Source organism: Trachemys scripta, chromosome 2 (assembly GCF_013100865.1).
Source record: "Trachemys scripta elegans isolate TJP31775 chromosome 2, CAS_Tse_1.0, whole genome shotgun sequence".
NCBI classification, from domain to species: Eukaryota; Metazoa; Chordata; order Testudines; family Emydidae; genus Trachemys; species Trachemys scripta.
The window spans coordinates 264957-288649 of NC_048299.1; the positions used below are offsets into that span (position 1 = coordinate 264957).

General features: G+C 45.4%; 1 protein-coding gene across 2 annotated transcripts; it reads right to left on the reverse strand.

The window, feature by feature from the left end:
- Positions 1 to 933: 933 nt before the first annotated feature.
- LOC117871882 (GTPase IMAP family member 2-like) lies at positions 934 to 23088 on the reverse strand. 2 transcript variants are annotated; one of them, XM_034759682.1, is made up of 4 exons: positions 22867 to 23088; positions 7574 to 7644; positions 5143 to 5179; positions 934 to 3308 (listed from the first exon to the last, which is right to left on the reverse strand). In XM_034759682.1, the coding sequence occupies exons 3-4, from the start codon at positions 5171 to 5173 to the stop codon at positions 2530 to 2532; spliced, it is 810 nt and encodes a 269-aa protein (XP_034615573.1). In that variant the 5' UTR covers positions 5174 to 5179; positions 7574 to 7644; positions 22867 to 23088; the 3' UTR covers positions 934 to 2529. The 2 variants fall into 2 exon arrangements, with proteins under 2 accessions (XP_034615573.1, XP_034615572.1); XM_034759681.1 differs by having other exon boundaries at positions 934 to 3311.
- Positions 23089 to 23693: the final 605 nt, after the last annotated feature.

Sequence of the window (23693 nt, forward strand, 5' to 3'; positions counted from 1 at the left end):
CTCCCCACGCTTCCTGTCTTCCACTTCCAGAGCTTGCTGGTGTGCGTCCACTTGCTATTGATTTTCTGCCTCCCCCACTTTGGCTCTCTGTTCAGCTTCCCATTTCTGGTGCTCACACTCCTTGTCGGCTTTCTCTAACTCCAGTCTGGCCGGCTCTAACTTCATGGAGGTGTCACTGAGGCCAGTCTCTGCCTTCATCATTTTTGTACTTTCTTTTACTCCGTTTCTATCACCTGAGATAACAAACAGAAAATGACAAAACTGGAACCTTTTTTTGTTTTTTTCCAGCCTTCTCATTTGTCAATGTTGTAGAGTCTAATTGACCAGTGCTTGGAGTGTGAACCTCAGCCAACCCGCAAACTGTGTGTAAATCCTGCCAACACTACATCACTGTGACGCTTCCTCAGGCTGCCCAGAACTATGAGTCATATTGTTACCGCTCTGCCTTAGCCATTACTTTGCCTTGTGGGTAACACTTGGTGCACCCCAGTTCCCGACCCTCTTTTAGAGCATCCCCTGTAAAGCCCAGCCCCTGTCACTGGACACACCCAGAAAGTACCAAGTTTGCTGGCTCCAAAGAGACATTGTGCACACCAGCCAGTTTGGGGGGAGGGACTGCTCAGTGGTTTGAGCATTGGCCTGCTAAACCCAGGGTTGTGAGTTCAATCCTTGAGGGGGCCACTTAGGGATCTGGGGCAAAATCAGTACTTGGTCCTGATAGTGAAGGCAGGGGGCTGGACTCAATGACCTTTCAAGGTCTCTTCCAGTTCTAGGAGATAGGATATCTCTATTTATTTATTCAGCTGAGGATTCACACTTGGCTTAATATTACAACACTGAGAGGTACGTGAGATAAACAAGAAGAAGTTTATTAACAAAGATAGAGAGGTAAGTGATACCAAGTAAATATAATGGAAACAATTGGTTACAAGACAACCCGCTTCTACAAGACTAGGACTTAACTTCAGCAAGTTAATCTTACCTAAAGCAGTTTCTCACCTAAAGTCATTTCCCAGCATCACTGGCTCACATGGCCAAGATCCAACTTTCATGAATGCAAAAAGCACTGCTTTCTTCATCCTCCAGCTAACCTAATCTTCCTGCTTAGCTCAGATGCAAATGTACCTCCCATTGCATTTGGTTTCACAAAACTTGACTTACATCAGAGACCTAGGGTCCTGTGGCACCTTTAAGACTAACAGAAGTATTGGGAGCATAAGCTTTCGTGGGTAAGAACCTCACTTCTTCAGATACATCAGAGACCTAGGCAGACAGGTACATCAACATTCCTTTGCCTGGGAAAGACTTGTTTGTCAATCCTGTTTATCAAACCCCGTGTTTTCAACATGTTTTAGTACATACAACTTAATTATTTCCCATACATACATCATGTAACGCTTATGATGACCAATATGATATAAATTTTCATTTGATCTCTCACATGACCTTCATTACATATAAACACTCTGACAGCCATGTGGTAGATAGGTCAGATGGGACTTGCTATTGGACAGTGACCCCTTTGCCAGTTGGAACTCAGCGACTTTTGGGCTCACAGCCTGGGTTTTCTTGGAGAAATTAATTTAACAATCACAGATTTGTAAGTAAGCTAAAAATTTTTTGGTTGCAACCTATTGACCTGTGTTGCCATAATATATTAGTATTCATAAACTTATTAGCACTGTCACTTTTAAAAATGTAACAAAACAAGTCTGGTTCTGTAAGTTAAATTTTCCTTGTAGACATAGATCCAGACTTTTAAAGGTATGTAGGCCTTGCTGCACTCAGCATTGCAATGCCTAATGGGTTTATGAGTGTAAGTCTAATTTTCAAAAGGGATTTAGGCACTTAGGAGCCTAAATCCCATTGACAGGATATCTTAAAAAAGAGTAAAAAGCAGTGCTGCATATCACCATGTTTCCTAGTCACATCTTCGATGCGTTTTGAAGTTTGCCTTTCAAAATATCAAAAGAGGCTACACCAATGGGGCCAGATTAATTCTTGGTGTAACTCCAGTAAGGTCAATAGAGTTTCACCAACTTGCACCTGGTCTGAATTTGGCCCTGTAAGTGTCTGAGATTTTATTTTTAGTAAAAATACTGCCCTGTTTGATGTTGCAGTTTGAGCTGCTATAAGTTTACATGAGAGCTGAATAGATCTCACAGCTCTAGCCAAAGGGCCTAATTCGTCTCTCAGTGACCGGGCTGGAAATGCAGCGTACTCCAGGGAAGCTAATGGAGACACTCCATTACAAATCCAGGCTGAGAGCTGATACACGGCCGTAAACCCGTATGACTGCGCTTAAATTAACAGAGTTAAACCATCTAAATCCAGAGTCACTGAGTGTAGAAACTGGCTCAGCATATTTAAGTTATCTAATATATATTGTTAATAAAGAACAAATGCAAATAGCTTTATTCACATTGTCTGAATGTGCTGCACTAACATAAGGGTGAGGTGCCCGAGAAGCTGAGATGCAGGTGTGGGAAGCAGGAGGGTTAGGCTGCAATGAGACTTTATTAATGGCTGTTAGGGATCGAGGTCGATCAGGAACGGTACAGCAGCAGCAGCAGCAACAACAACAACAACAACAAAAACCCCGATACAAATAAGGTCCTTATACTTTCTACAAAAAGCTTTCATCCTTTTTACTCTAATATAACATCTCACTTTTTTTGCAGTTAAATTAGGTTCCAAATACATCTTATTGACATAATAGCTGCCCCCATTCTCCTGAACCATTCCCTGGATCATTTCAATCAGCTCAGAAACCTGTTCAGCCTGTTCTTTTCCGGTTATTTTGTTATTGAAAGCACAGCATCGGTTCCCACACTTCTGAATCAGCCTTTCAAGATCTTCGTTATTTCTCACATAGTCTCGCAGTGTTTTACCGTCTAAATCCTCTTTCCGGGTGAACAGGACAATCATGTGCCTCATGGCTTCAACTCCAAAAATCTCCTCTACTCGCTTCACTGCTTCCCTGTCTTCCTCAGTGTAACGTTTCACCTGGGTCACCAGCAGCAGAGCGTGGGGGCCTGGGGCGGAGAGTGTGATACAGCGAACAATCTCTTTATATGTTTCTGTATCACAAACATTTTGGTCAAAAATGGCAGGTGTGTCAATAACCACAAGCTCCCTCCCATTCCAGCTCCTTTGTCCTTTTTCACAAGTCAAAGTTACTGGCTTTGGGTTGAGTTCAAATTCAAACCTTTTTTCCCCAAGGATGGAGTTTCCTGTTGCACTTTTCCCACCTCCACTTTTGCCAACGAGGATGATTCTGAGTTCTGATCTCCTGCCATCATCTGCGGCTGCTGGGAACAGTTTGACAGTCAGAACACCATTGCACAGATACAAGGAAATGGGTAGGACTTATATCTAATTATACAATTTTTAATTAACCTGCATTAAAATAGCATACTCTGGTGCTGAGAGGCCCAGAGTAAATAACATCCATCCAATCTCACATCTCAGATCTGTCCTCTTGGATGTTTTGTCACTTTAAACTGAACATGACCAAAGCAGAACTCCTTATCTTCTCTCCCATACTTCTCCTGTTCCTTCTTTTTCTACCATTCTAGCCATCTCTCAGGGCTGCAATCTGGGGGCTATTTTTGACTCTTTTCTTTCCTTTGTCCCACACATCTAAGCCAGATCCAAATCCAACTGGTTCTTTCCCCTCAGCATCTCCAAGATCAGTCCTTTTCTCTCCAACCCTACACCCAAGTTCCTTTTCAGAACCGCAGTATATTTTGCCTTGATTATTGCAACATCCTCCTCTCTGGCCTCTCCAACATGTACATCAGACCCTTCAGTGCATTCTAAATACTACCACTAAATTTGTCTTCCTGGCCTGTTCGTTTGATCATGCAACTTCTCTCTTTCTATTCTGCTGTTGGCTCCCTGTCCGACAGGATGGGTTCTTATACTGCACTCATCACTGTCGAATCGGAGCACCTCTGTCTCTGGTTTCACACAGATAATCCCTGGATTCACACACAGATCTGACACTCTTTGTACTGGATCCTAGAGTCAGATGTAAACACGAAACGTATAAAAACAAGCCCTTGTGTTCTCGTCAGACCACTTCCTCCTTCAGACCCTTTCAACTCTGAACATTTGACCATCAAATTTAAGTTTCTTGTCTCTACCTTCAAATTTCTATAGAACTCTGCATCTCTTTACACATTCTCCCTTGTCAACCATTTCATTGCCCCATCCCCTCCACTCTGCTAATGCACCTAATCTGGTTTTCAGATTCTTAGAATATCAGGGTTGGACAGGACCTCATTTAGTCCAACCCCCTACTCAAAGCAGGACTAATCCCCAGACAGATTTTTACCCCAGTTCCCTAAACCACCCCCTCAAGGATTGAACTCACAACTCTGGGCTTAGCAGGCCAATGCTCAAACCACTGAGCTATCCCTCCCACCTCTTGCATAATCACCTGTGTGCCTTCTTCATTGTAGCCCCCAATGAATGCATGGTATGATCCCACTGAGCTCACCTGCAAAATTACTAGTGTGTCCACATCAAAGTCCCTCTTAAAAACCCACTTCTGCTGTGCTGCAGATAGTGAATCAGGTTGACTTGCCTATAAATTACCTCCTGTTCTTCCCTAGCTCTATATAGTTGGTCAGACAGGATAACACATTACATTTGTTCCCATTTTTTGGGTTGAAATTTGAAAAACAGTTGACCAGCTCTGTCCAGAAGTGTTCTAGGGAGCTGGGGAATGGGGTGTGCCTGGTACACACACTCTCACTGTCGTTGGATTGGAACGAAGCTCTGCCGTGATTCCACTTTTATATGGTTCTTGATCAAAAGCGGTAGGTTCTTGCTTTATAGTTTGCAGCTGCTCTAGCAGTCTGAGTTATGGATGAAATTACAGATACTGGGAAAGGGATTTTCTTTGTGGGGGTTGTCCCCAGCATAAGACATAGTTACAAGGGACATGTCACTACCATTCCCCCCCAACTGCACCCATGCTAGAGCCAGTGAAATAATTTTGGGTGACTAGAGCTATATTCAGAATGTGCCTCAATCCCCTAGAGTTTGCAGGACTCTTTTACTTTACAGGAAATTTTGAGCTGATTAAAATATAGAAGTGAGGTCAGAATAGGGCCTTTTGTGTAACTGTCTTACCATCATCTCCTCTCTGGTGCTTTCTATCCATATTGCTCTGAAATATTTGTAATAAAATGTGTTATTTACAAACATACTTTAACGAAGGAGCTCAGAATATAGAAAAATACACATCTACAAAAATTCAGTAATACAAATAATAAATAGTAATAATATAACTGAATCATAGCCACTTAGTTTACGAACTGCAAAGGCAGTATCAGTACTAGCTGTATTCTCTCTTGCCTTGTGCATCAACAGCCAGATTGTTGACTAAGTATTAGTCCAGAATCTCTATTGCTGATAGAGCAACAGCAAGTTAAAGAAGTATGGGCTGGATGAATGGACTGTAAGGTGGATAGAAAGCTGGCTGGATCGTCGGACTCAACGGATAGTGATCAATGGCTCCATGTCTAGTTGATGAGATTCAACAAGGACAAGTTCAGAGTCCTGCACTTAGGACGGAAGAATCCCATTCACTGTTACAGACTAAGGACCGAGTGGCTAGGCAACAGTTCTGCAGAAAAGGACCTAGGCGTCACAGTGGATGAGAAGCTGGATATGAGTCAACAGTGTATCCTGGTTGCCAAGAAGGCTAACGGCATTTGGGGCTGTATAAGTAGGGGCATTGCCAGCAGATCGAGGAACGTGATCGTTCCCCTTTATTCGACATTGGTGAGGCCTCATCTGGAGTACTGTGTCCAGTTTTGGGCCCCACACTACAAGAAGGATGTGGAAAAATTGGAAAGAGTCCAGCGGAGGGAAACAAAAATGATAGGGGGCTGGAGCCAGTGGTGAGCTGGAGCCGGTTCGCACCGGTTCACAAGAACCAGTTGCTAAATTTAGAAGCCGGTGTAGAACCAGTTCCTAAAGAGGCGGGCGGGTGGGCAAACTCTGGTCCACAGGCCACATCCGGCCCACGGGACCATCCTGTCTGGCATGTCTGAGCTCCCAGCTGGGGAGGCCAAGGCTCCCCCAGCCCCTCCCCCACTTCCCCCCCCTTGCAGAGCCGCCAGAGTCCTGGAGGAAGCGGGGGGACTCCAGCGGCTGTTTAAAGGACCAGGACAGCAGAAGCAGCTGGAGCCCCGGCCCTTTAAATAGCCCCTGGAGTCCCCCACTACCCCAGGGCTCTGGGGGCTATTTAAAGGGCCCGGGGCTCCAGCATGGGGCTCTGGTGGCATTTTAAAGGGCCTGGGGCTCTTTAAATTGCCCCCTGGGGAAGCCGGGCACCGGCGCATTGACTCTTGCCGGTATGCCATACGGGGGCGTACCGGCTTACTTTCACCTCTGGGTAAGGGGGTGGGGCTGCAAGCTCCAGCGACTGCGCGGCATCCTTACACAGCAGCATGGTAAAGGGGCCAGCCATGGCTGGGATGAGGGGTTGGATATGGGTTGGGAGCGGTTGGAGGGGGTGGAGGTTATGGGGGGGCGGTCAGGGGACGGGGAACGGGGAGTTGGGTAGGCGTGGGAGTCCGGGGGGTCCGTCGGGGTGGTAGTTGATGGGGTCGGGGCAGTCACGGGACAGGGAGTGGGGCAGGTTGGGTAGGGGGTGGGGTCCTGGGGGGGCGGTTAGGGTGGGGGGTCTTGGGAGGGGGTGGTCAGGGGACAAGGGGGGGGGTTGATGGGTTGTGGGTTCTGAGAGAGGTAGTCGGGGGCACGACGTGGGTTGGGGTAAAATGGGTGGGCGGCAGCGGGGGAGACAGGCACGTGGGGCTTGTACTCACTGCGCGGTTCCCTACCCGGTCTTCGGTGCCACTTTGGCGGCGGGTCCTTCACTCACTCCGGGTGAAGGACCTGCCGCCAAAAACCTGGAGCAAGTGAAGTCCCCCCTGCGGCCGAAGTGCTGCCGAGGACCTGGTAGGGAACCGATTCTTAGGATTTTGGGAGCTCATCACTGGCTGGAGCATATGACTTATGAGGAGAGGCTGAGGGAACTGGGATTGTTTAGTCTGCAGAAGAGAAGAATGAGGGGGGATTTGATAGCAGCCTTCAACTACCTGAAAGGGGGTTCCAAAGAGGATGGAGCTCGGCTGTTCTCAGTGGTGGCAGATGACAGAACAAGGAGCAATGGTCTCAAGTTGCAGTGGGGGAGGTTTAGATTGGATATTAGGAAACGCTATTTCACTAGGAGGATGGGGAAGCATTGGACTGGGTTACCTAGGGAGGTGGTGGAATCTCCTTCCTTAGAGGTTTCTAAGGTCAGGCTTGACAAAGCCCTGGCTGGGATGATTTAGTTGGGGATTGGTCCTGCTTTGAGCAGGGGGTTGGACTAGATGACCTCCTGAGGTCCCTTCCAATCCTGATATTCTATGATATAAGAGAGAATGTTCTTTTTCTTGGCTGGGTCCCGGGGGCGGGGGGGGGGGGGAATGGAGCTGAGCACAGGGCCCCATTAACTCTAAATTTGCCTCTGCTTAGAACATCTGTGGATTTGTCCATCACTAGTACATACCCGGGCAGGTTTTCAAGTGATTGATAGGCTGAGATTTCTCCTCTAAAACAGGGATCTGAAACAGCTTCTTCCTGACAAAAATCAACAGAAGAACTGATTAATATACAAGAAAGCCAAATCCCAACTGGTTTGTGTCTCATTGCTCCTGTGGAGACTGAAGGGTGGTTTATTTCTTTATTATTATTTTATTTATACAGTGCCATGAATATGCATGATCATTACAGATGAATAGAAGGCAATGGGTGAAATTTTCAGAGGCATAAATTGCAGTGCATGTCCATGGGAGCTAGGTCTCTAACTGACATTTGTACCTTTGAAACTCTTCCCTCATGTCCCTACAACAAGAGCTTAGAAGCTAAGACCTTGATCCTGCGACTGGAGCTGCCGGCATGGAAACTGGACCTGGGTGGAGACCTGTTGACTGTAATTGGGGCTTTACCAGAGTGCAAGGGTCTGTGCTAGTGGATTCAGTTGCAGGATCAGGGTCTAAGGCCTGAATCCACAAAGGGGGTGAGTGTTGCAACACCGAACTTTTAGGCATCTTGAAAATCACTGGAATCCATAAACCCTGATTTACGGGCCTAGGCTCCCTACCCTTGGCATGGGGAGAGACAGGCACCTGAGAATGAGATCCACAAAAGCCAGCGTGCTGGGCAAGGAGCCAATGGGAGAAGCTGGTGACAAGGGTGTGATTTTAAGCCCTGCATGCTCAGGGTGCCTAAAGCCCGAGCTGCAGGGAGGCACCGATCGCTATTTGTGACCCACAGCCAGGAACCCTCTCCTGGCATCAGGCAGCTTGGGCACCAGAACTCCCTACAAAATAGCCAATGATTGGAGGACAACCGCTCCTTTGTAACCTTTAGCCCAGTGGTTAGGACACTCACCCAGGAGGTGGAAGACACCAGCTGAATTCCCTCCTTTGCCTGATGAGAAGGGATCTGAGCTGGGTTTCCCCATGTCTCACGTGAGTGCCCTGGTCTATAGAGTCATTCTGGCCTAATACATATTTAATCAAAAGTGGAATGGCTTCAACAAGAGAGATTGAGAGAGTCCCACCTTCAAATAATCCAGAGTCCTACTATATTGGGCCCTGCAGGAAACACACGTATTGCCCTGCCTATGTTCACCTGGTTTGGGGATCATACTATGGCTTTGTTGTGGGAACCACGGGTTGTGGCCTCATTTGTATGCAGTGAGTGAAGGAAGGACAGATCGTTCATAATTTCATTTTATATTAAAATCATATGTTAATATTTTCATTTTTGGACTGGCTGCTTGCTTTTGTTTTGTCTCACGCTAAGCCTGAATCTATAGCGTAAGTGAGCTGATCTGTTAGCATGTCTATAGGAAATTGATAGCTAAAAGTAGCTCGGCAGGTGGCCTACAGAGACTGAATACAATACCATCTTAAAAAAAAGTTGACTCTAAACCTGCAAATTGTGCACATAGCAAGTCCACGTAAACATGGATTGCTACACACTTACCCTTGTCTCCTGCCCTGGTCTGATTTTAGCTAATGAAATAAAAGGGAAATATTGAGTTGAGGAGGGCACAAGACAAGATGAGGTTGTTGGGAAGATGCCTTTTTGTCTTTGAGACATTAACTGAAGGAAGATGAGACAAAGCCACAAATTTGGTCAAGCAGGTAGAGGATAGATAGTGAAAAATCATTAAAGGTATAAAAAGATGTGCACCTGCTGCTTACTCCAGTCTCAGTTTGGTCCAAGATGGTCTAAAGGGAAAAGGCAGCTGGAAGAGGGCTGAACACAGAACCTTGATAAAGGGAGGAGTTGCCACCAGACACAGAGAGTGCATTTTGTAAGCTGGCTCTGTAAATAACTAGGACACAAGGGAAGTTAACATGCTTACATAATTATGGAGGTAGATCAGGAGAATGGTCTGGTCCACAATGTTACAGGAGTCAAGGAGAAGGTGGAAGGAGAAAGAGCAATCAGCAGAAAGAAGGCTATTCATTGCATCCTACGAGAACATTGTACGGTGGTGTATGTAACTAACACTGATGCAGACTTTACTGCTGTTTCTTCTCGTTTAGTTTCCTTAATCTAAAAATAAGTCATTCCTGCTGACAGAACATGATTGCTTTTGTGTGAGGAAAACAATAATCCCCACTCTAAATGTAACTGCCCCCCTCCCATTGAAAAGAAAAATAACTGCCCCTGGAGAAAAAGGATGAGCACTAAACTCAAGAATACCCCACCCCTCTTCAGTCTTTTCCTTGTTGTCCCTTACATCCCTCTCAGGATGTTCTATGGATCTCTGTAAATCTCTTGGTTTATTGAAAACAAACAAAAAGGAAAAACACAGAAAAGGAAAAAGAATTAATAATCAGTCACCAAAAGAACAGGTAACTTTCTTAGTAAAATAATTCATTTCTGTTGTAGTCCAAGCTGCAATATTGCAGGGAATTTTTTCAGGGATCAATTAAACCTCCTAGTGATGGGGAAAAAAACCAGACTTGTAAAATCATAGCACACTTGTTATAAACGTATGTTATTCAAATGCTTTCATGTTTGTTCTCATGATTTTTTCTGGTCTGTTAATGTTGATTTTCAATAACTCTTGGAGCACTGGGGAAGTTCCAGAAGACTGAAAGGAAGCTAATGTTGTGGCAATATTTTAAAAGGGTAAATGGGATGACCCAGGTAATTATTATAATAATAATATAATAATAATAGACTTGTCAGTCTGATATTGATCCCAGTCAAGATAATAGAACAAGTTATGGGACTTGATTAATCAACATGCATTTATGGGAAATAGATCTCCTTAAACTAACTTGATGTCTTTTTTTTTATGAGATTACAAGTTTGATTGATAAAGACCATGATGTTGATGTAATTTTCTTACACTTCTATAAGGTGTTTGACTTGGTACCGCACAACGTTTTGATTAAGAAACTAGAATAATGTCAAATGAACACAGTAGACATTAAATGGATTAAAAACTGATAAGTGACAGTACCCAAAATGGAATTATAAGCAGGAAATCATCACTGAGCGGGTGTGTTTCCAGTGGAGTCCTGCAGGGATCGGTTCTTGGCCCAATGCCATTTAACATTTTTATCAATGACTGGAAAGAAAATATAAAATCATCACTGCTCATGTTTGCGGTGACACGAAGATGGGGAGTGGTAAATACTGAAGGGGACAGGTTACTGATACAGAGTGGTCTGGATCACTTGGGATGATGGACAGAAGCAAACAATACGCATTTTAATCAGTGCTTAATTTGTAAAGAAAGAGGTGTCAGAACTCAAGAAGAGTGCGCCTCATGGAGGACACCATCTTGCAGAGTGCACTGCTCTGCCCCCCCTGGTGTGACCATGCACACATCGGGCACAGAGGACACTATAACAGAAGAGGAGCCGGGGTAGTGCTCCGACAATCCCCAGCACAAATTAAGCCCTGGTTTTAATACAGCTAAATGTAAATGTACACATCTAGGAACAGAGAATGTAGGCCGTACTTACAGGATGGGGTCTCTAACATTGGAAGCAGTGACTGAGAAGGATTTGGGGATCATGGTGGATAATCAGTTGAACATGAATTAACAGAGTGATGCTGTTGCCAAAAAGGCTAATGTGATTCTTGGATCATATGTCTGTATATGGGCCTGGTGCAAATGGTATTGGAATACTGTGTCCAGTTTTGGTGTCCACAATTCAAGAAGCATGTTGACAAATTGGAGAGGGCAGTGGCAATTTTAAAATGCAGATTGGATGTAGTTTTAGGAGATATGCTCTAATTGAAATGGGCATTATTATTCAGGGAAGTCCTATGGCCTGTGTTATCCAGGAGGTCAGGCTACATGATCACAATGGTCCCTTTTGGCCCTGGACTCTATGAGTATATGGAATCCCCTCCACTCCTATCTTCTGATGTGGAGAAGGAATTGGAATTTGGCAGTTCATAATGATGACAGTGGATAGTCATTGGGCCCAGGCAAGGTTGTGAAGATGACCCTATAGCCTTGGGCTTAGGCCGCTCATATTCAAGTCTCTACCTCAATGGATCTTTAATTATTAAAATAAAATTGGAAGCGTTTCAGGCAGAGAGCTTGAGAAAGCCCTCTGGCCCAGGCACATTCCTGCCATGTGGGAAACCAGCTTTGAATTCCTTCTCTACATTTAATACACAGGGGAATTGAACCAACATTTTTCACATCCCAGCTGATTGGCCAAACCACGAAAGCTTATAAAGTAGGTGACATCAGCACCATCACCTCCTTCAGCTGTTTTGTGACCCCTTTCCTTTGCTTTTGTCCAAATGCCTGAAAATGGAAACAAAACATTTTGGTAATGTTGTTTTATTTCAACTTGAATTTTTTTTTTTACTTTTTGATTTATTGGAAAATTGTAAAAAATGTTATTTTCGGCTCAACTGTGACCCTGCTTCTTTGTGAATTGCCAGTGAACTGGAACATGCATTGTTTGCCCAGCTCTATGTATGAATGGCTGGCCTGCATCTCCTAGATGCACAGATTCCACGGCCTGAAGGGACCATTGTGATGGACTAGTCTGACCTCTTGCACAGCACACGCCACAGAACTTCCCCCAAGGAACGCTGAGAGTACATAGTCTGATTTAAAAATTCCCAAGTGGAGACCCCACCCGGCCCCTTGGTGAACTGTTCCATCGGTTAAGTTACTCTCACTGTTAAACATTGATGCCTTATTTCCAGCCTGAATTGGTCTAGCTTCAGCTTGCAGCCACTGGATCGTGTTAAACCTTTCTCTCCTAGACTGGAGAGTCCATCATTAAATATTGGTTCCCCATGTATGTATGTACTCCTAGACTGTGATCAAGTCACCTCATAACCTTCTCTTTGTTCAGCTACACAGATTGAGCTCTGGGAGTCTCACACTAGAAGACATGTTTTATTTTCTAATCCTTTAATCATCCTTGTGGATCTTCTTTGAACCCTCTCCAATTTTTCAACATCCTTTTTGAATTGTGGGCACCAGAATTCAATTTGTATTCCAGCAGCAGTCACACCAGTGCCAAATCTCACGGTAGGGGTGCTAATCTTTTTGGTTAGAGATTAGCTGGAGCAGCCAGGAGAATGTTAAACTAACAATGCAGAGGGAGGACGCTAAGGAGGCAAATGCAGCTCAAACGCAGCACTTTGAGAACAAATTGAACTGAGGCGGCAAAGAATGAGAAGAAAGGAATTTTATTTGCTTATATACCAATGTTAGGATGACAAGCTGGAGGAATGAGAAATTCTCATTGATGAAAAGGAATTTGATACAGTTGTATTGGAATTTTAGTTATTAATGCAGGGTATTACCACAACACTAATTTAATCATAAATTCCTTTGTTAAAGCCAAAGGCCGAATGGGGTTTAAACAATTGCTCTAAACATTCCTAAAAAACCTAAATAATAAGCAATTTACTACAGTCGCACAGTAACAAAACATTTATAAGCATTTGATCAAGATACTTACAAATGGGACCCGGGGAGCTTAGACCTACACAGCTTCAGTATGGTCAGGCAGGTATTAGGAATGAACATTTTAAGAGTTTACTTTTTTATACCCCTTAACAAACAAGGGACGTCATTGCCAATTATCAGACCTTAGCTAAGGCCAGATGAAGCAGTTTCTTATATAGCCAATTATTTACTGCAGCTGGTACTCAATTAACCGTGTTTTATTTCTATTACTTTAACCCAAACCTTAAATAAGAGAACACTGATGTTTAGAACGGTCCCTACAAGTATAACACAACAACCCTTCCTTCTCATGATCTCATTATTTTTGGTTGCATGCTTCGGGCCTATTGCTCATGCTCTTATCGCAGATCAGTTTAAAACCATAGTTCACCCAAATCTAATGTGGGCCTATAATCCTATCAATTGGCATTATTGACACCTGGCGGGATGATTCTTATGTTTGGAAAGTTAAAATCACTGTTTATAACTTGTTTAGGCAGGACAGAGTGGGTAAAAAAGCTGGCAGGGTACTCTATATTAAAGACACCATTGCCTGTTTTAGAGTTTTTGATAACTCAGAGCCACAGGATCTTGAATGCATATGGATCAATGTGCTAACTAAAAAAGCCCACGAGGGGTACTGGAGGTGGTCTGGTTCAGACCACCTAATCAAACCAGAGAACAGGAAAAGCTACTCCTTAGGCACCTGTCTGTAATGTGTAGAAATAAACATTGTGTTCAGAAGGACTTCAGTTTGATAGACATATGCTGGAAGTCTCATGCAGCCAGTAGCAAAACAACATTAGCGATTTTAAAAAGTATAGATGATAATTTTCTAATACAAAAGGTATAGCACAAGATAACCCTGTTTTGGACCTCACTCTGACTGATAAAGGTGAATTAAAAAATTAAAAGCTGCACTGGAAGTTGGTGGTAGTCTGGGGACCAGTGATCATGACCTGATTGCATTCAATATGGGTAAACAAAGACACACACACATCCTTGGTACTTCAAACGGGCTAATTTCTCAAAGCTGAGAATAATTATGAGCAAAATTGACTTGGAGGAAAGATGTAGACATGAAAATGTGAATGAAATTTGGGAGTTCAAGAAGAGTTTATTAGATGGTCAAAAAAAGCCATGATTCACAATCAAAAAAGAGGGGACAGCTTTGGCTAAATGCCCATCCTGATTTAGTGGAGAAGTGAAGGCAGCAGTTAGAAATAAAAAGACAATATAAAACAAGTGGAAAAAAGGGAAAATGGATAGCAATTGATATAAATTATAAAGTGTAGAAAATTGATCAGGGAAGCTAAAAGACATCAGCATAATATTCATGGCTAGCAGGGCTAAGAACAATAAGAAGGAGGGTTTTTTTAAATAAATTAGGAACAAAAGAAATCCTAACAATGGTATCATCCTATTACTTAAAGGAGAGGGTAAAATTGTTAATAATGTTGCAGACATTTCCATTAAATATTTCTGTTCTGTATTTGGAATGAAGCAGGTTGATGTGTTAGTATCACATGAGGATGATGAATTACATTCCAGTCCATTAGTAACCAGGTTAAGAACGTCTATTGGGAATAAATATTTTTAAATCAGCAGGTCCAGATAACTTGCACCCAAGAATCCCAAAGGAGTCTGGCCCATGGGTGTTAATTTTTTAAAAATGTTGAATATGGGGAACATTCCAGAAAACAGGAGGATGCTATGACAATAATCTAAACAGGCAAGCAGGATGACCTGGATAACTATAGGCTAGTTAGCCTGACTTTAATGCCAATCAAATTAATGGAAAAACTGGTACAGGATTCAATTAATAAAGAATTAAAGGCTAGGAATATAATTAATGCCAGTCAATGTCATTTTATGGAAAACAGGTCTTGCCATAAAGATCTGATTTCATTCTTTGAGGAGAATACAAGTTTGGTTGATAAAGGTAACTGCATAGATATAATATACTTAGACTTTTGTAAAGTGTTTGCCTAAGCACCACACAACTTTCTAAATAAAAAATTAGCACTATACAGTGTCAATAAAGCACACACCAAATGGATTAAGAACTGGCTAACTGAAAGATTACACAAACTAATTATCAATAAGGAATCATCATTCAATGTGGATGTTTCTAATGGGTTTCCACAGGGTTTGATAATGGGCCCGACATTTTCAACAGTTTCATCAGTGACCAGGAAGTGAATATAAATTAAATCCTTTACAGAGAGAAAATGGCAGGTACTAAAGTGTGCTTTAATCTAGTGGAGAAAAGCACAACAAGAACTAGAGGCTGGAAGTTAAAGCCAAGCAAATTCAATTTAGAAACTAGGCAGAAATATTTAACAGGGAGGGTGATTAACTATTAGAACAAGCTACCAAGAGAAGTGGTGGATTCTCCTCTCTTATTGTTGTCAGATGGAGACTGGAGCCTTTCTGGAAGATGCTTTAGCCAAACACAAGTTATTGAGCTCAATACAGGAGTAGTTGTGTGAAATGTAGTGCCTTGTGATGTACGGAAGTTCAGACTAGATGATCTGATGGTCCCTTCTGAGTGCACATACGCATCATGCATCAGAGCCAGAAGATTGACTTGCACACGCGTTGTACATCCTCCTCGTGTTTGCAGCCAAGGCTATAACCGGCCATGACAGAACAGAAGTAGGGAGATGTGGTGCTGCCCTGTTCGTTGAAGTAGGCCACCGCTGCAATGTTGTGGGAGAGCAGTTGGGTGTGTTTGGCCCTGTCATGGGGCCTCCATTCAAAAAGGGAAAAAGGGTGGGGGGTCGCTCCTTCCTTGATGGCGGCAACTCCCAACCACACATATTCACAAGGCTGCCCTACCTCTCTGGACAGTAAGTCCCAGGACCCAGAGTCCACAGAGCCATCCTTTTCTTCAGGGCAGCTCAGCCTAATGGCTAGAGTCCATAGAGCTGCCCTTTTCTTCAGGACAGTGAGACCTAATGGTCAGGGTCTTAGACCAGGGCAGTAGTGGACATCCACAGTCATCAATGACATCCACAGACATCCACAGTCTTAGGCAGCGGTGCCCAATACTCACAATCACAGGTAGTATCACCCAATGTCCACTGTCCTAGGCAGTAATGTCTAATATCGCGGGCAGTTGTTGCACCACATGGTAGGAGGTCCCAGGAAGCAGGCATCTGCCGTACCAGGTGAGCTGGTTGCAGGATAATGGGGAGAGCCATCTGCGAGTGTTCCTGGGGCCAGAGGATGTCCAGCAGTTGGTCATGGGTATCCTGGACCTCCTCCAGTGGAAGAGCAAGATCCACCGCCACCCACTGTAATAGCTCTTGATACTGGCGGTGGTCATCTGGTGGGGACAGAGAGGTCAGCATAAGCACCTTATCCGGGGAGCAAGAGGCCGCCATGGGAACCAGTGGTATTGGTTCCACATCTCCTTCCTGCTCCTCATAAACTGATGGCACCAGAGGGTGCACTGGGGATGGCTGGCATGAGGCTACAGATGCTGCAGGGATCCCAGGATGGCCAATAGGATGAATAGTAAGGGTCTCTGAGCATGGGTGGTCCGGGCAGGTAGCGATACCATGGGTCTGCAATGGGATTGTAAGCCAGGGGTTGTGGAGGTCTGCACCATGACTCCAGCCTCTGTCGTGGGGCCGGTGAGAATGAGGGGAGAGCCAGGATATGGGGGCAGCAGTTCCTCAGAGATCAGCAGGTCCAAGCAGCCGTGAGTATCAGGGGTTGCATGGGACAATCTGAGGGTCCTGGTGGGGTTGACGGTGCTGGTCGGTAGGTACGCTAGGGCGGGTGCAGTAACCGGAGCTGGTGCTTGCAGCAGCAGCTCCCACTTCCGCTTGTCCTTATCCTCGAGCTGGGAGAGTTCAGGAGCTGGAGCAGTCGGGTTGACATGCGACTTCTCACCTGACCTAGTGGCACAGCTTGGGGAGGCAACACTACCTGTTAGGGCAGTCCTGGTCAGGGACCTGCCCTTAGCCCATGGCCATGTTTTTTGTGCTCATGGCAGAGCTTGTCTGGCAGTGTTGGTACCGTGGGAACCAGTGCCTGGGAGGTGCTTGGTGGGATGCTGATGGGCAGTGATGGGCTGTGCACCAGTGGTTCCGCTGGTCCCGGACAGAGCTGGCCTTACCATGAGGTGACCTGAGGCAGCCGCCCCAGGTGCCAGACTGTGTATAGGTGGAGGGGCGCCACTAGGACCCAGAGTGTAGAAAATTGTGTCTGCTGCTGGTGCATATGTATTCTCTCTGCTCTAGATGCACAGAGAGGGTGGAGTGCTGGGCTGGAGGAAGGAGGGCACAAGAGACATAACAGGCAGGCAGGAGAAAAGGTGAGAGGGAAGAACAGAAAGCAGCAGGAGCTGCAGGGAGAGAGAGGAGGAGGAGCCACTTATGTACCTCTCCGGCACCCCCAGGAGCCTGGACTGATTCACACCAGCTTCTCAGGGAGCTTCCTGTTTCCTGCTGCTTCCCTGAACCCACTTGAGGAGAACGGGCAGTCAACTGAAGTAGTAGGAGCCAGTTAGGCCCCTAAGATGCTTATTTGTCCCCTTCAGTTGAGTGTTGAGAGCCACTATAGCTGGCACAGAACAGCAGTCATGAGTGAAAGAAGAAAACGCCCCTCTGGGGCAGCATTCAGAAAAAGAAAGAAAGCAAAGGAAGCTTTTCTATCTAAGCAGGAAGGAGCTCTCCTGAGATACATAGACACAAATGTTCACGGTGAGCCTTCCGGCCCCAGTGAGGATGTGAGTGGTGAGGAGATGCCTGATCTTCCAGTTAGTCAGAGTGCAGGTGACCTGGCAGCTACTGCAGCATCCATATCTCCATCTCAGATGGATGTAACCATGCACATTCCTGAAGAAAAGTGTAGATCAGAGAAGAGTGTGGTGGAGGCGCAAGAAACAGCTGCTGCTGAGTTTAGTCCCTTAAGTCTAGATGATCCAGGGCTGTGGACCCACTTGAGCAGTAGCCTGAGGGACTTCCTTGTACTGCATGGGCCACAGGAAGTGAAAAATGTCATGTTCCCCAAAGAGAATGAAAATAGACGTTTCCATCCAACACATTCCTGATGTGAAATCCCCAATGGTGACAAAGTCAAGAGGCCATGGCGTATGTACTCAAAAACCCAGAATGCTACATCCTGTTTTTGTTGCAAACTCTTCCAGTCTAATGTTTCAGCTACATTGGGTTCTACAGGAACAAAGGACTGGAAAAATCTGGCTAGAAATCTGGCATGCCATGAGAAGGCAGCAAATCACCAGAGAGTATTCCATAGGTGGAAAGAGCTTGAGATGAGACTAAGGTTAAAGGCCACCATAGATGATCAGCATCAAGAGAAGATTGCATCCGAGTATCTTTACTGGCAAAATGTTCTGAAAAGGCTCATTGCCATTGTGAGAAGGCTTGCTACCCAAAACCTAGCACTGCGTGGCACTTCAGAACAGCTGCATGTGCCAAACAATGGAAACTTCCTTAAAATTGTGGAGCTGATGGCTGAGTTTGATGCTGTACTCCAGGAGCATCTAAGAAGAGTCACCACCCAAGAAATGTACACACACCACTACCTTGGAAAAACAATTCACAATGAGATCATACAGTTACTGGCAACAAAAGTCAAACAGAAGATTGTGGCAGATCTGAAGTCAGCAAGATATTACTCTGTTATTCTGGACTGCACACCTGACATCAGCCATACGGAACAAATGACTTTAATGGTGCGTTTTGTATCAACAACAGAACCTAGTGAAAATGTCCCTGCAATGGTGACTGTCAGAGAATTTTCCTGCAGTTTGCCCCTGGGTTTGTGAGATGTTAATCCTATCAGAGCTTTGTATAAAGCGAAGGAAAGGAGAGGACTGCGGTGTGCAAATCTGTGCGCCTTGCTCACAGACTGTGAGCCCAAAACTTTATCTTTGACACACTGTCTGCAGACCAACAGAGTTAAAGTAAATGAAGCCTTGCTCTTAGGTCTTCTGACAACCCTGAAGAAATCAGAAAGAAAACCAGCTTTTCAGAAGAGACATCCAGCGGCGGCTCCAGGCACCAGCGCTCCAAGCGCGTGCCTGGGGTGGCAAGCCGTGGGGGGTGCCCTGCCGTTCGCTCCGAGGGCGGCAGTGAGGCAGCCTTCGGCGGCATGCCTGCTGGAGGTCCAGCGGTCCCGCGGCTTCAGCGGCAATGAGGCGGCGGGTCCGCCGAAGGCGCGGGACCGGCAGACCTCCCGCAGGCATGCCACCAAATGCTGCCTCACTGCCGTGCTTGGGGCAGCAAAAAAGCTAGCGCCACCCCTGGAGACATCGTATGAGTAGTTTGATATTTGCAGCTCTCCTTTCAAAAACTGATCAAACACTGTGTATTTTCAGTGAGTATGTGTTTATCTAAGGGGTTCATGATTTTTCTTTGTATTTTCCTAAATATTTTGCAAAAAGTTATAAATGCAAAATATTTACTGCTAAAGCCTTTGAGTTATGTTGTTGGCATTTTATTTGTATTTATTGTCTCACAAAAACTGTCCCTGGAGTTTCAAGGTTGTTTTAATGTATTCATTAAATCCATGTTTAACCATTTTCATAAAATTACTTCCCGTTATTTAAAAGTACACTACAATAAGGTGCCTGTTTGTACCTTACATTCTGAAAGAGTTACAGTTTAACACAGCAAAATGGAGATAGTTTGTGGTAAGAATGTTCAAATGTTATCTACTTTTTTACAGAGACCATTTTAAACAGTCTTCATTTTGTCTCATAATTAACCAACTTTACTAGAATTGATAAATTGTAAGTTTGGTAGGAAACTAACAGAAAATAAGTAAAAGTTTAGTCTTGTATATTTCTCACAGCTAGCTTTCAGCTAGTGTGTATGTGCTTTCTATAAAATAATGCTGAAAACACAAAGGGGAGGGTGGGAAGACAGGCAGAGGAGTGTCTATCTCACATGTTGGGCCCGATTCAATATGCATACTCAGAGGTTGCCTACCAGATCAGGCCCCATTCAAAGTGTGGTGGTGGTACTTCCCTTATAATGTTTAACCCAGTGGTTGGAGCACTTCCCTGGTGTGTGGAAAACCCAAGTTCAATCCCCTTCTCTGCCTGATAGGGAGAAGGGATTTGAAAAGGGATTGTCTTTCTCCCCATCAGGCAGAATTGATCCTGGGTCCCCCATGTTCCTCTATATCCCCACTGGAAACTTGGACCGACCTGGAGACCAGACTCTGACCAGTTGTGGGCATGGGTGGGGCTTCTCCAGTGCCTTTCTCTTCAGGGGAGGGCACTGGCCACGAACCAGCTAGTCCTGTCCATGCTAGCACTGGTCCAACCCCTGAGCCCACCCTGGCCAAACTCCAGAGGAAGGTCCTGGAGTTCTTCTGTCTGGGGAAGCTCTCGGTTTCTGCAGGTGTCCTGAACCTCCCTCTGGAAGACAGAGGGCAGGGACTGGTCTGTATTCACAGGCAGTCCAGATGTTCCATCTTCAGGCTCCTCTACAGTGCTCTTAGTCTGGCATGGAGCCACTTAGACTCACTACCATTCACAGGGGCCTGGACACAGGAGACTGGGCTGTTCAGTAAAAGGGGTGAGAATCCCAGAAGCTAAAACAATTTTAACACAAAGGAATGTTCACCTGAAAACCTGTGACATGTCTAACAAATATTCAAAAAACAGAGTTTGGGACTAGGCAACATGGAGAACACCATTTCGAGTCTACTTACAAAGAACAGGGACATTTGCAGGAGGCAGGATTGGTTTGGGAGGGATCCATTAGCCAGAAAAGGCAATAGGTTCCCAACTTGTTTTATCCTTAATGCAGTGGTGGATTTAGAGTTAGTGGGGCCCTGTGCTCATCTTCATTTTTGGGGTCCCCCTACCCAGACAAGAAAAAGTACATTCTCTCTTATCTCCCCCCACCCCCGTTTTTCATTCTTTTTTTCTTCAGACTCCTCCTATATTATAAAACTTTAGGGCTTTCACTCTATGCATCCGAAGAAGTGAGGTTTTTACTCACGAAAGCTTATGCCCAAATAAATCTGTTAGTCTTTAAGGTGCCACCAGACTCTTTGTTGTTTTTGTAGATACAGACTAACACGGCTACCCCCTGATACTTTCCTATATTATAAGTAACAGGAAGTAAATGAAAATAAAGTGAGGTATCTTGACTGTTTTTGTAGTCTAACTTTTTTTTCAAAGACGACTTGAAAATTGCTGAGGGTCTCAGTGGACCACTTAATGATCTTTCCAAATGTTGTTTGTACCATTAGCTAACTATTGTAAAGTGCTTTGGATAAGAACGCTTTATAAAAAAAAAATAATAATCTTTCCTCGGTCCACCTGAATGGAGTTCTGGGACCAAAGTTTGAGAACTTCTGGTCTAGATCAAAGCTTGTATTTCCATTATGCTAATGTGAAAAATGTGTACAAATAAAGTATAGATGATGTGGATCAATTGTTTTATTATTTTCCTCAGCATGGCACACAGGAGGGGCAAGCAAATCAGCCTGGCAGAGCATGCCTGAGACCTGTCTCTGGACAGATGAGCAATTGATCAAAATCACATTCTCTGATCTCTTGTTGGGGCGAAATAAAGTTCCCATTGAAATCAAAAGGAGTTTTACTATCAAGTTCAATGGGAACAGGCTTTGACATTTGGAGAGGAAAGAACAAAACCACTTGAGCAAGGGCTATGTTGCTTATACCACAGGTATCAAAGGCTGTTGCCTCATGTGAGAAAGTCAGCAGCCATCTGATCTTTGTCTATTGCAAGGGAGAAATCAGCAATCAACGAGGCTAGTAGAGTCTCTGTAAAATATCCAACTCATCCCCCACATAGCCCACTGCCCACCCCACCCTGTCCCCTCTGCTGTTTGGGGCTCATTCCCCCCCATAACCCTCTCTGCCCCTCCCCTCTGTGGGCGCAGTGGGAAGCGAGTCTCACCCTGACCCAGGACTGTGTAGTAGTGAAGCTTGAAGAGCCCTTGGGCATCTGTGCTCCTCGGTGCAGCAGGAGTAAAATTTCCACGGCTGCCACCCTTGAAGTGCCCCAGCAAGAGGAAGGTGAGGGGGGCTCCCCTGGGCAGGCACTGAGTCACTCACCAAGAGGAACCAGGCCTCTAGCACCACCTGGGCTGGGAGAGATCAGAGATGAGCCCCAGAAAGGGGCAGTCCCCACCCAGGCTGAACTGCCCCAGGGCCTACCCTTGGCCGGCCCCTCCCTGGTTGGCTCTTCTTTCTGGGGTCCTCAGGCATCTCTGCCCCGCCCCTTCCCTTTCTGTGTGAGGAAAAGTCCGTTAAGTCAAGTGTAGACAGGGCAGGCGTTTTCCAGGGTGTGTTGTGAGCCAAGTGTTTCTTAATGGGCCATTCAACTTCACCATGCACTTGCCCCTTGCCTTCATGTGCCGGCTAAATACCTTGTGGGCATTACCACAAGAGCAAACATAAACATACAGCCCAAAGCTGGAAAATGAGGTATTTGTTTTCTTTGCTTTGCTGCTCCAGTGTGGGGGACCCCTTTTGTTGGGAGCCCCTTGCCACAGCACCGTTGGTGTCATGGTAAATCTGCCCCTGCCTTAATGAGTTTCAATAGCTGTAGTTTGAACCATGGAGCGAACTGGAAGCCCGTACACAGCTCTTAGATTTTTAGGACATCTCCCCACTGAGATACCGAAGGCATTAAATTAATGGACTAGCTTGGAAATTAGTACAACACACACACACACACACACACACACACACACACCTGCCTGTGATGTGTTTCTTCTCCCTACAACCCAGGAGCGTTGTCAGTGATTAATTTCCATTAACAAAATTCTCTGTCCGAACCCTGGAGCAAACTTTAAATCACATTAACCAACAATACCTCTGTGCTGCCGCCGCAGTTTGCAGAACAAGCGGGTGATTTTCCTGTAGCCTCCGAGCTCCCTCCAGCCTCTGCAGCGTCCTCCCGGGCTGCTGGGGTTTGAACCAGGATATTTATAGGGCTGTTTCTGTTACATGACAAGTTTCACTTTTACTCAGAATCAGACAAAGCACTTGCTGGAAGCCAGAACGAGTTCATCTTCCTTATGCGTTCGTGCTGCTGGTCCGGGTGGGGGCCGGAGGGGCGGGGGGGGGGGGGGAGCGGGGGCTTAGTCCTCACCTCGCTCTGAAATGATCCAGAGGGGGGTTCTAAGAACTGGGTTTGTGTCGCTTTGCAGCAGCACAGCCCGAGAAGTGCTTTCAACTGGGCAATGGGATGCCGGTACATCTGGCCCCTGTAGGGCTGCAGCCAGCTCTCCCCAAGTGCTACATCCCATCCGGATAAGGGCTGGGTCCATCGCTGTCCACAGAGAATATTTCATGGTTTGAAAGGATATTCTGCAAGGAGTTTTTCTTCTTGAGGCAGGAGGGAGTCTTTGGTCCAACTGAGCAGCCAGCAGGGAAATTGGGGTTTGGTACTTGGGGATATGGGCTGGTTTCAGGGAGAGGACCAGAGATGTGGTAGATTCAAGAGGAGATCAGTGCTCTGTCCTCTGAGCTACAGGGCCACCATCAGAGCTGTGGTGAAAGGGCAAGTGTTGGTGGGATCTGTGGGCCAAAGAGGCTATGGAGAGCTATAGGGTGGAGAAAGAGAAGAGGATTAGGTGGCCAAAGACAAAAGAGGGAGAAAGAACACAGAGAAACAGTAAAAACAAGAAAAGGGAGCGA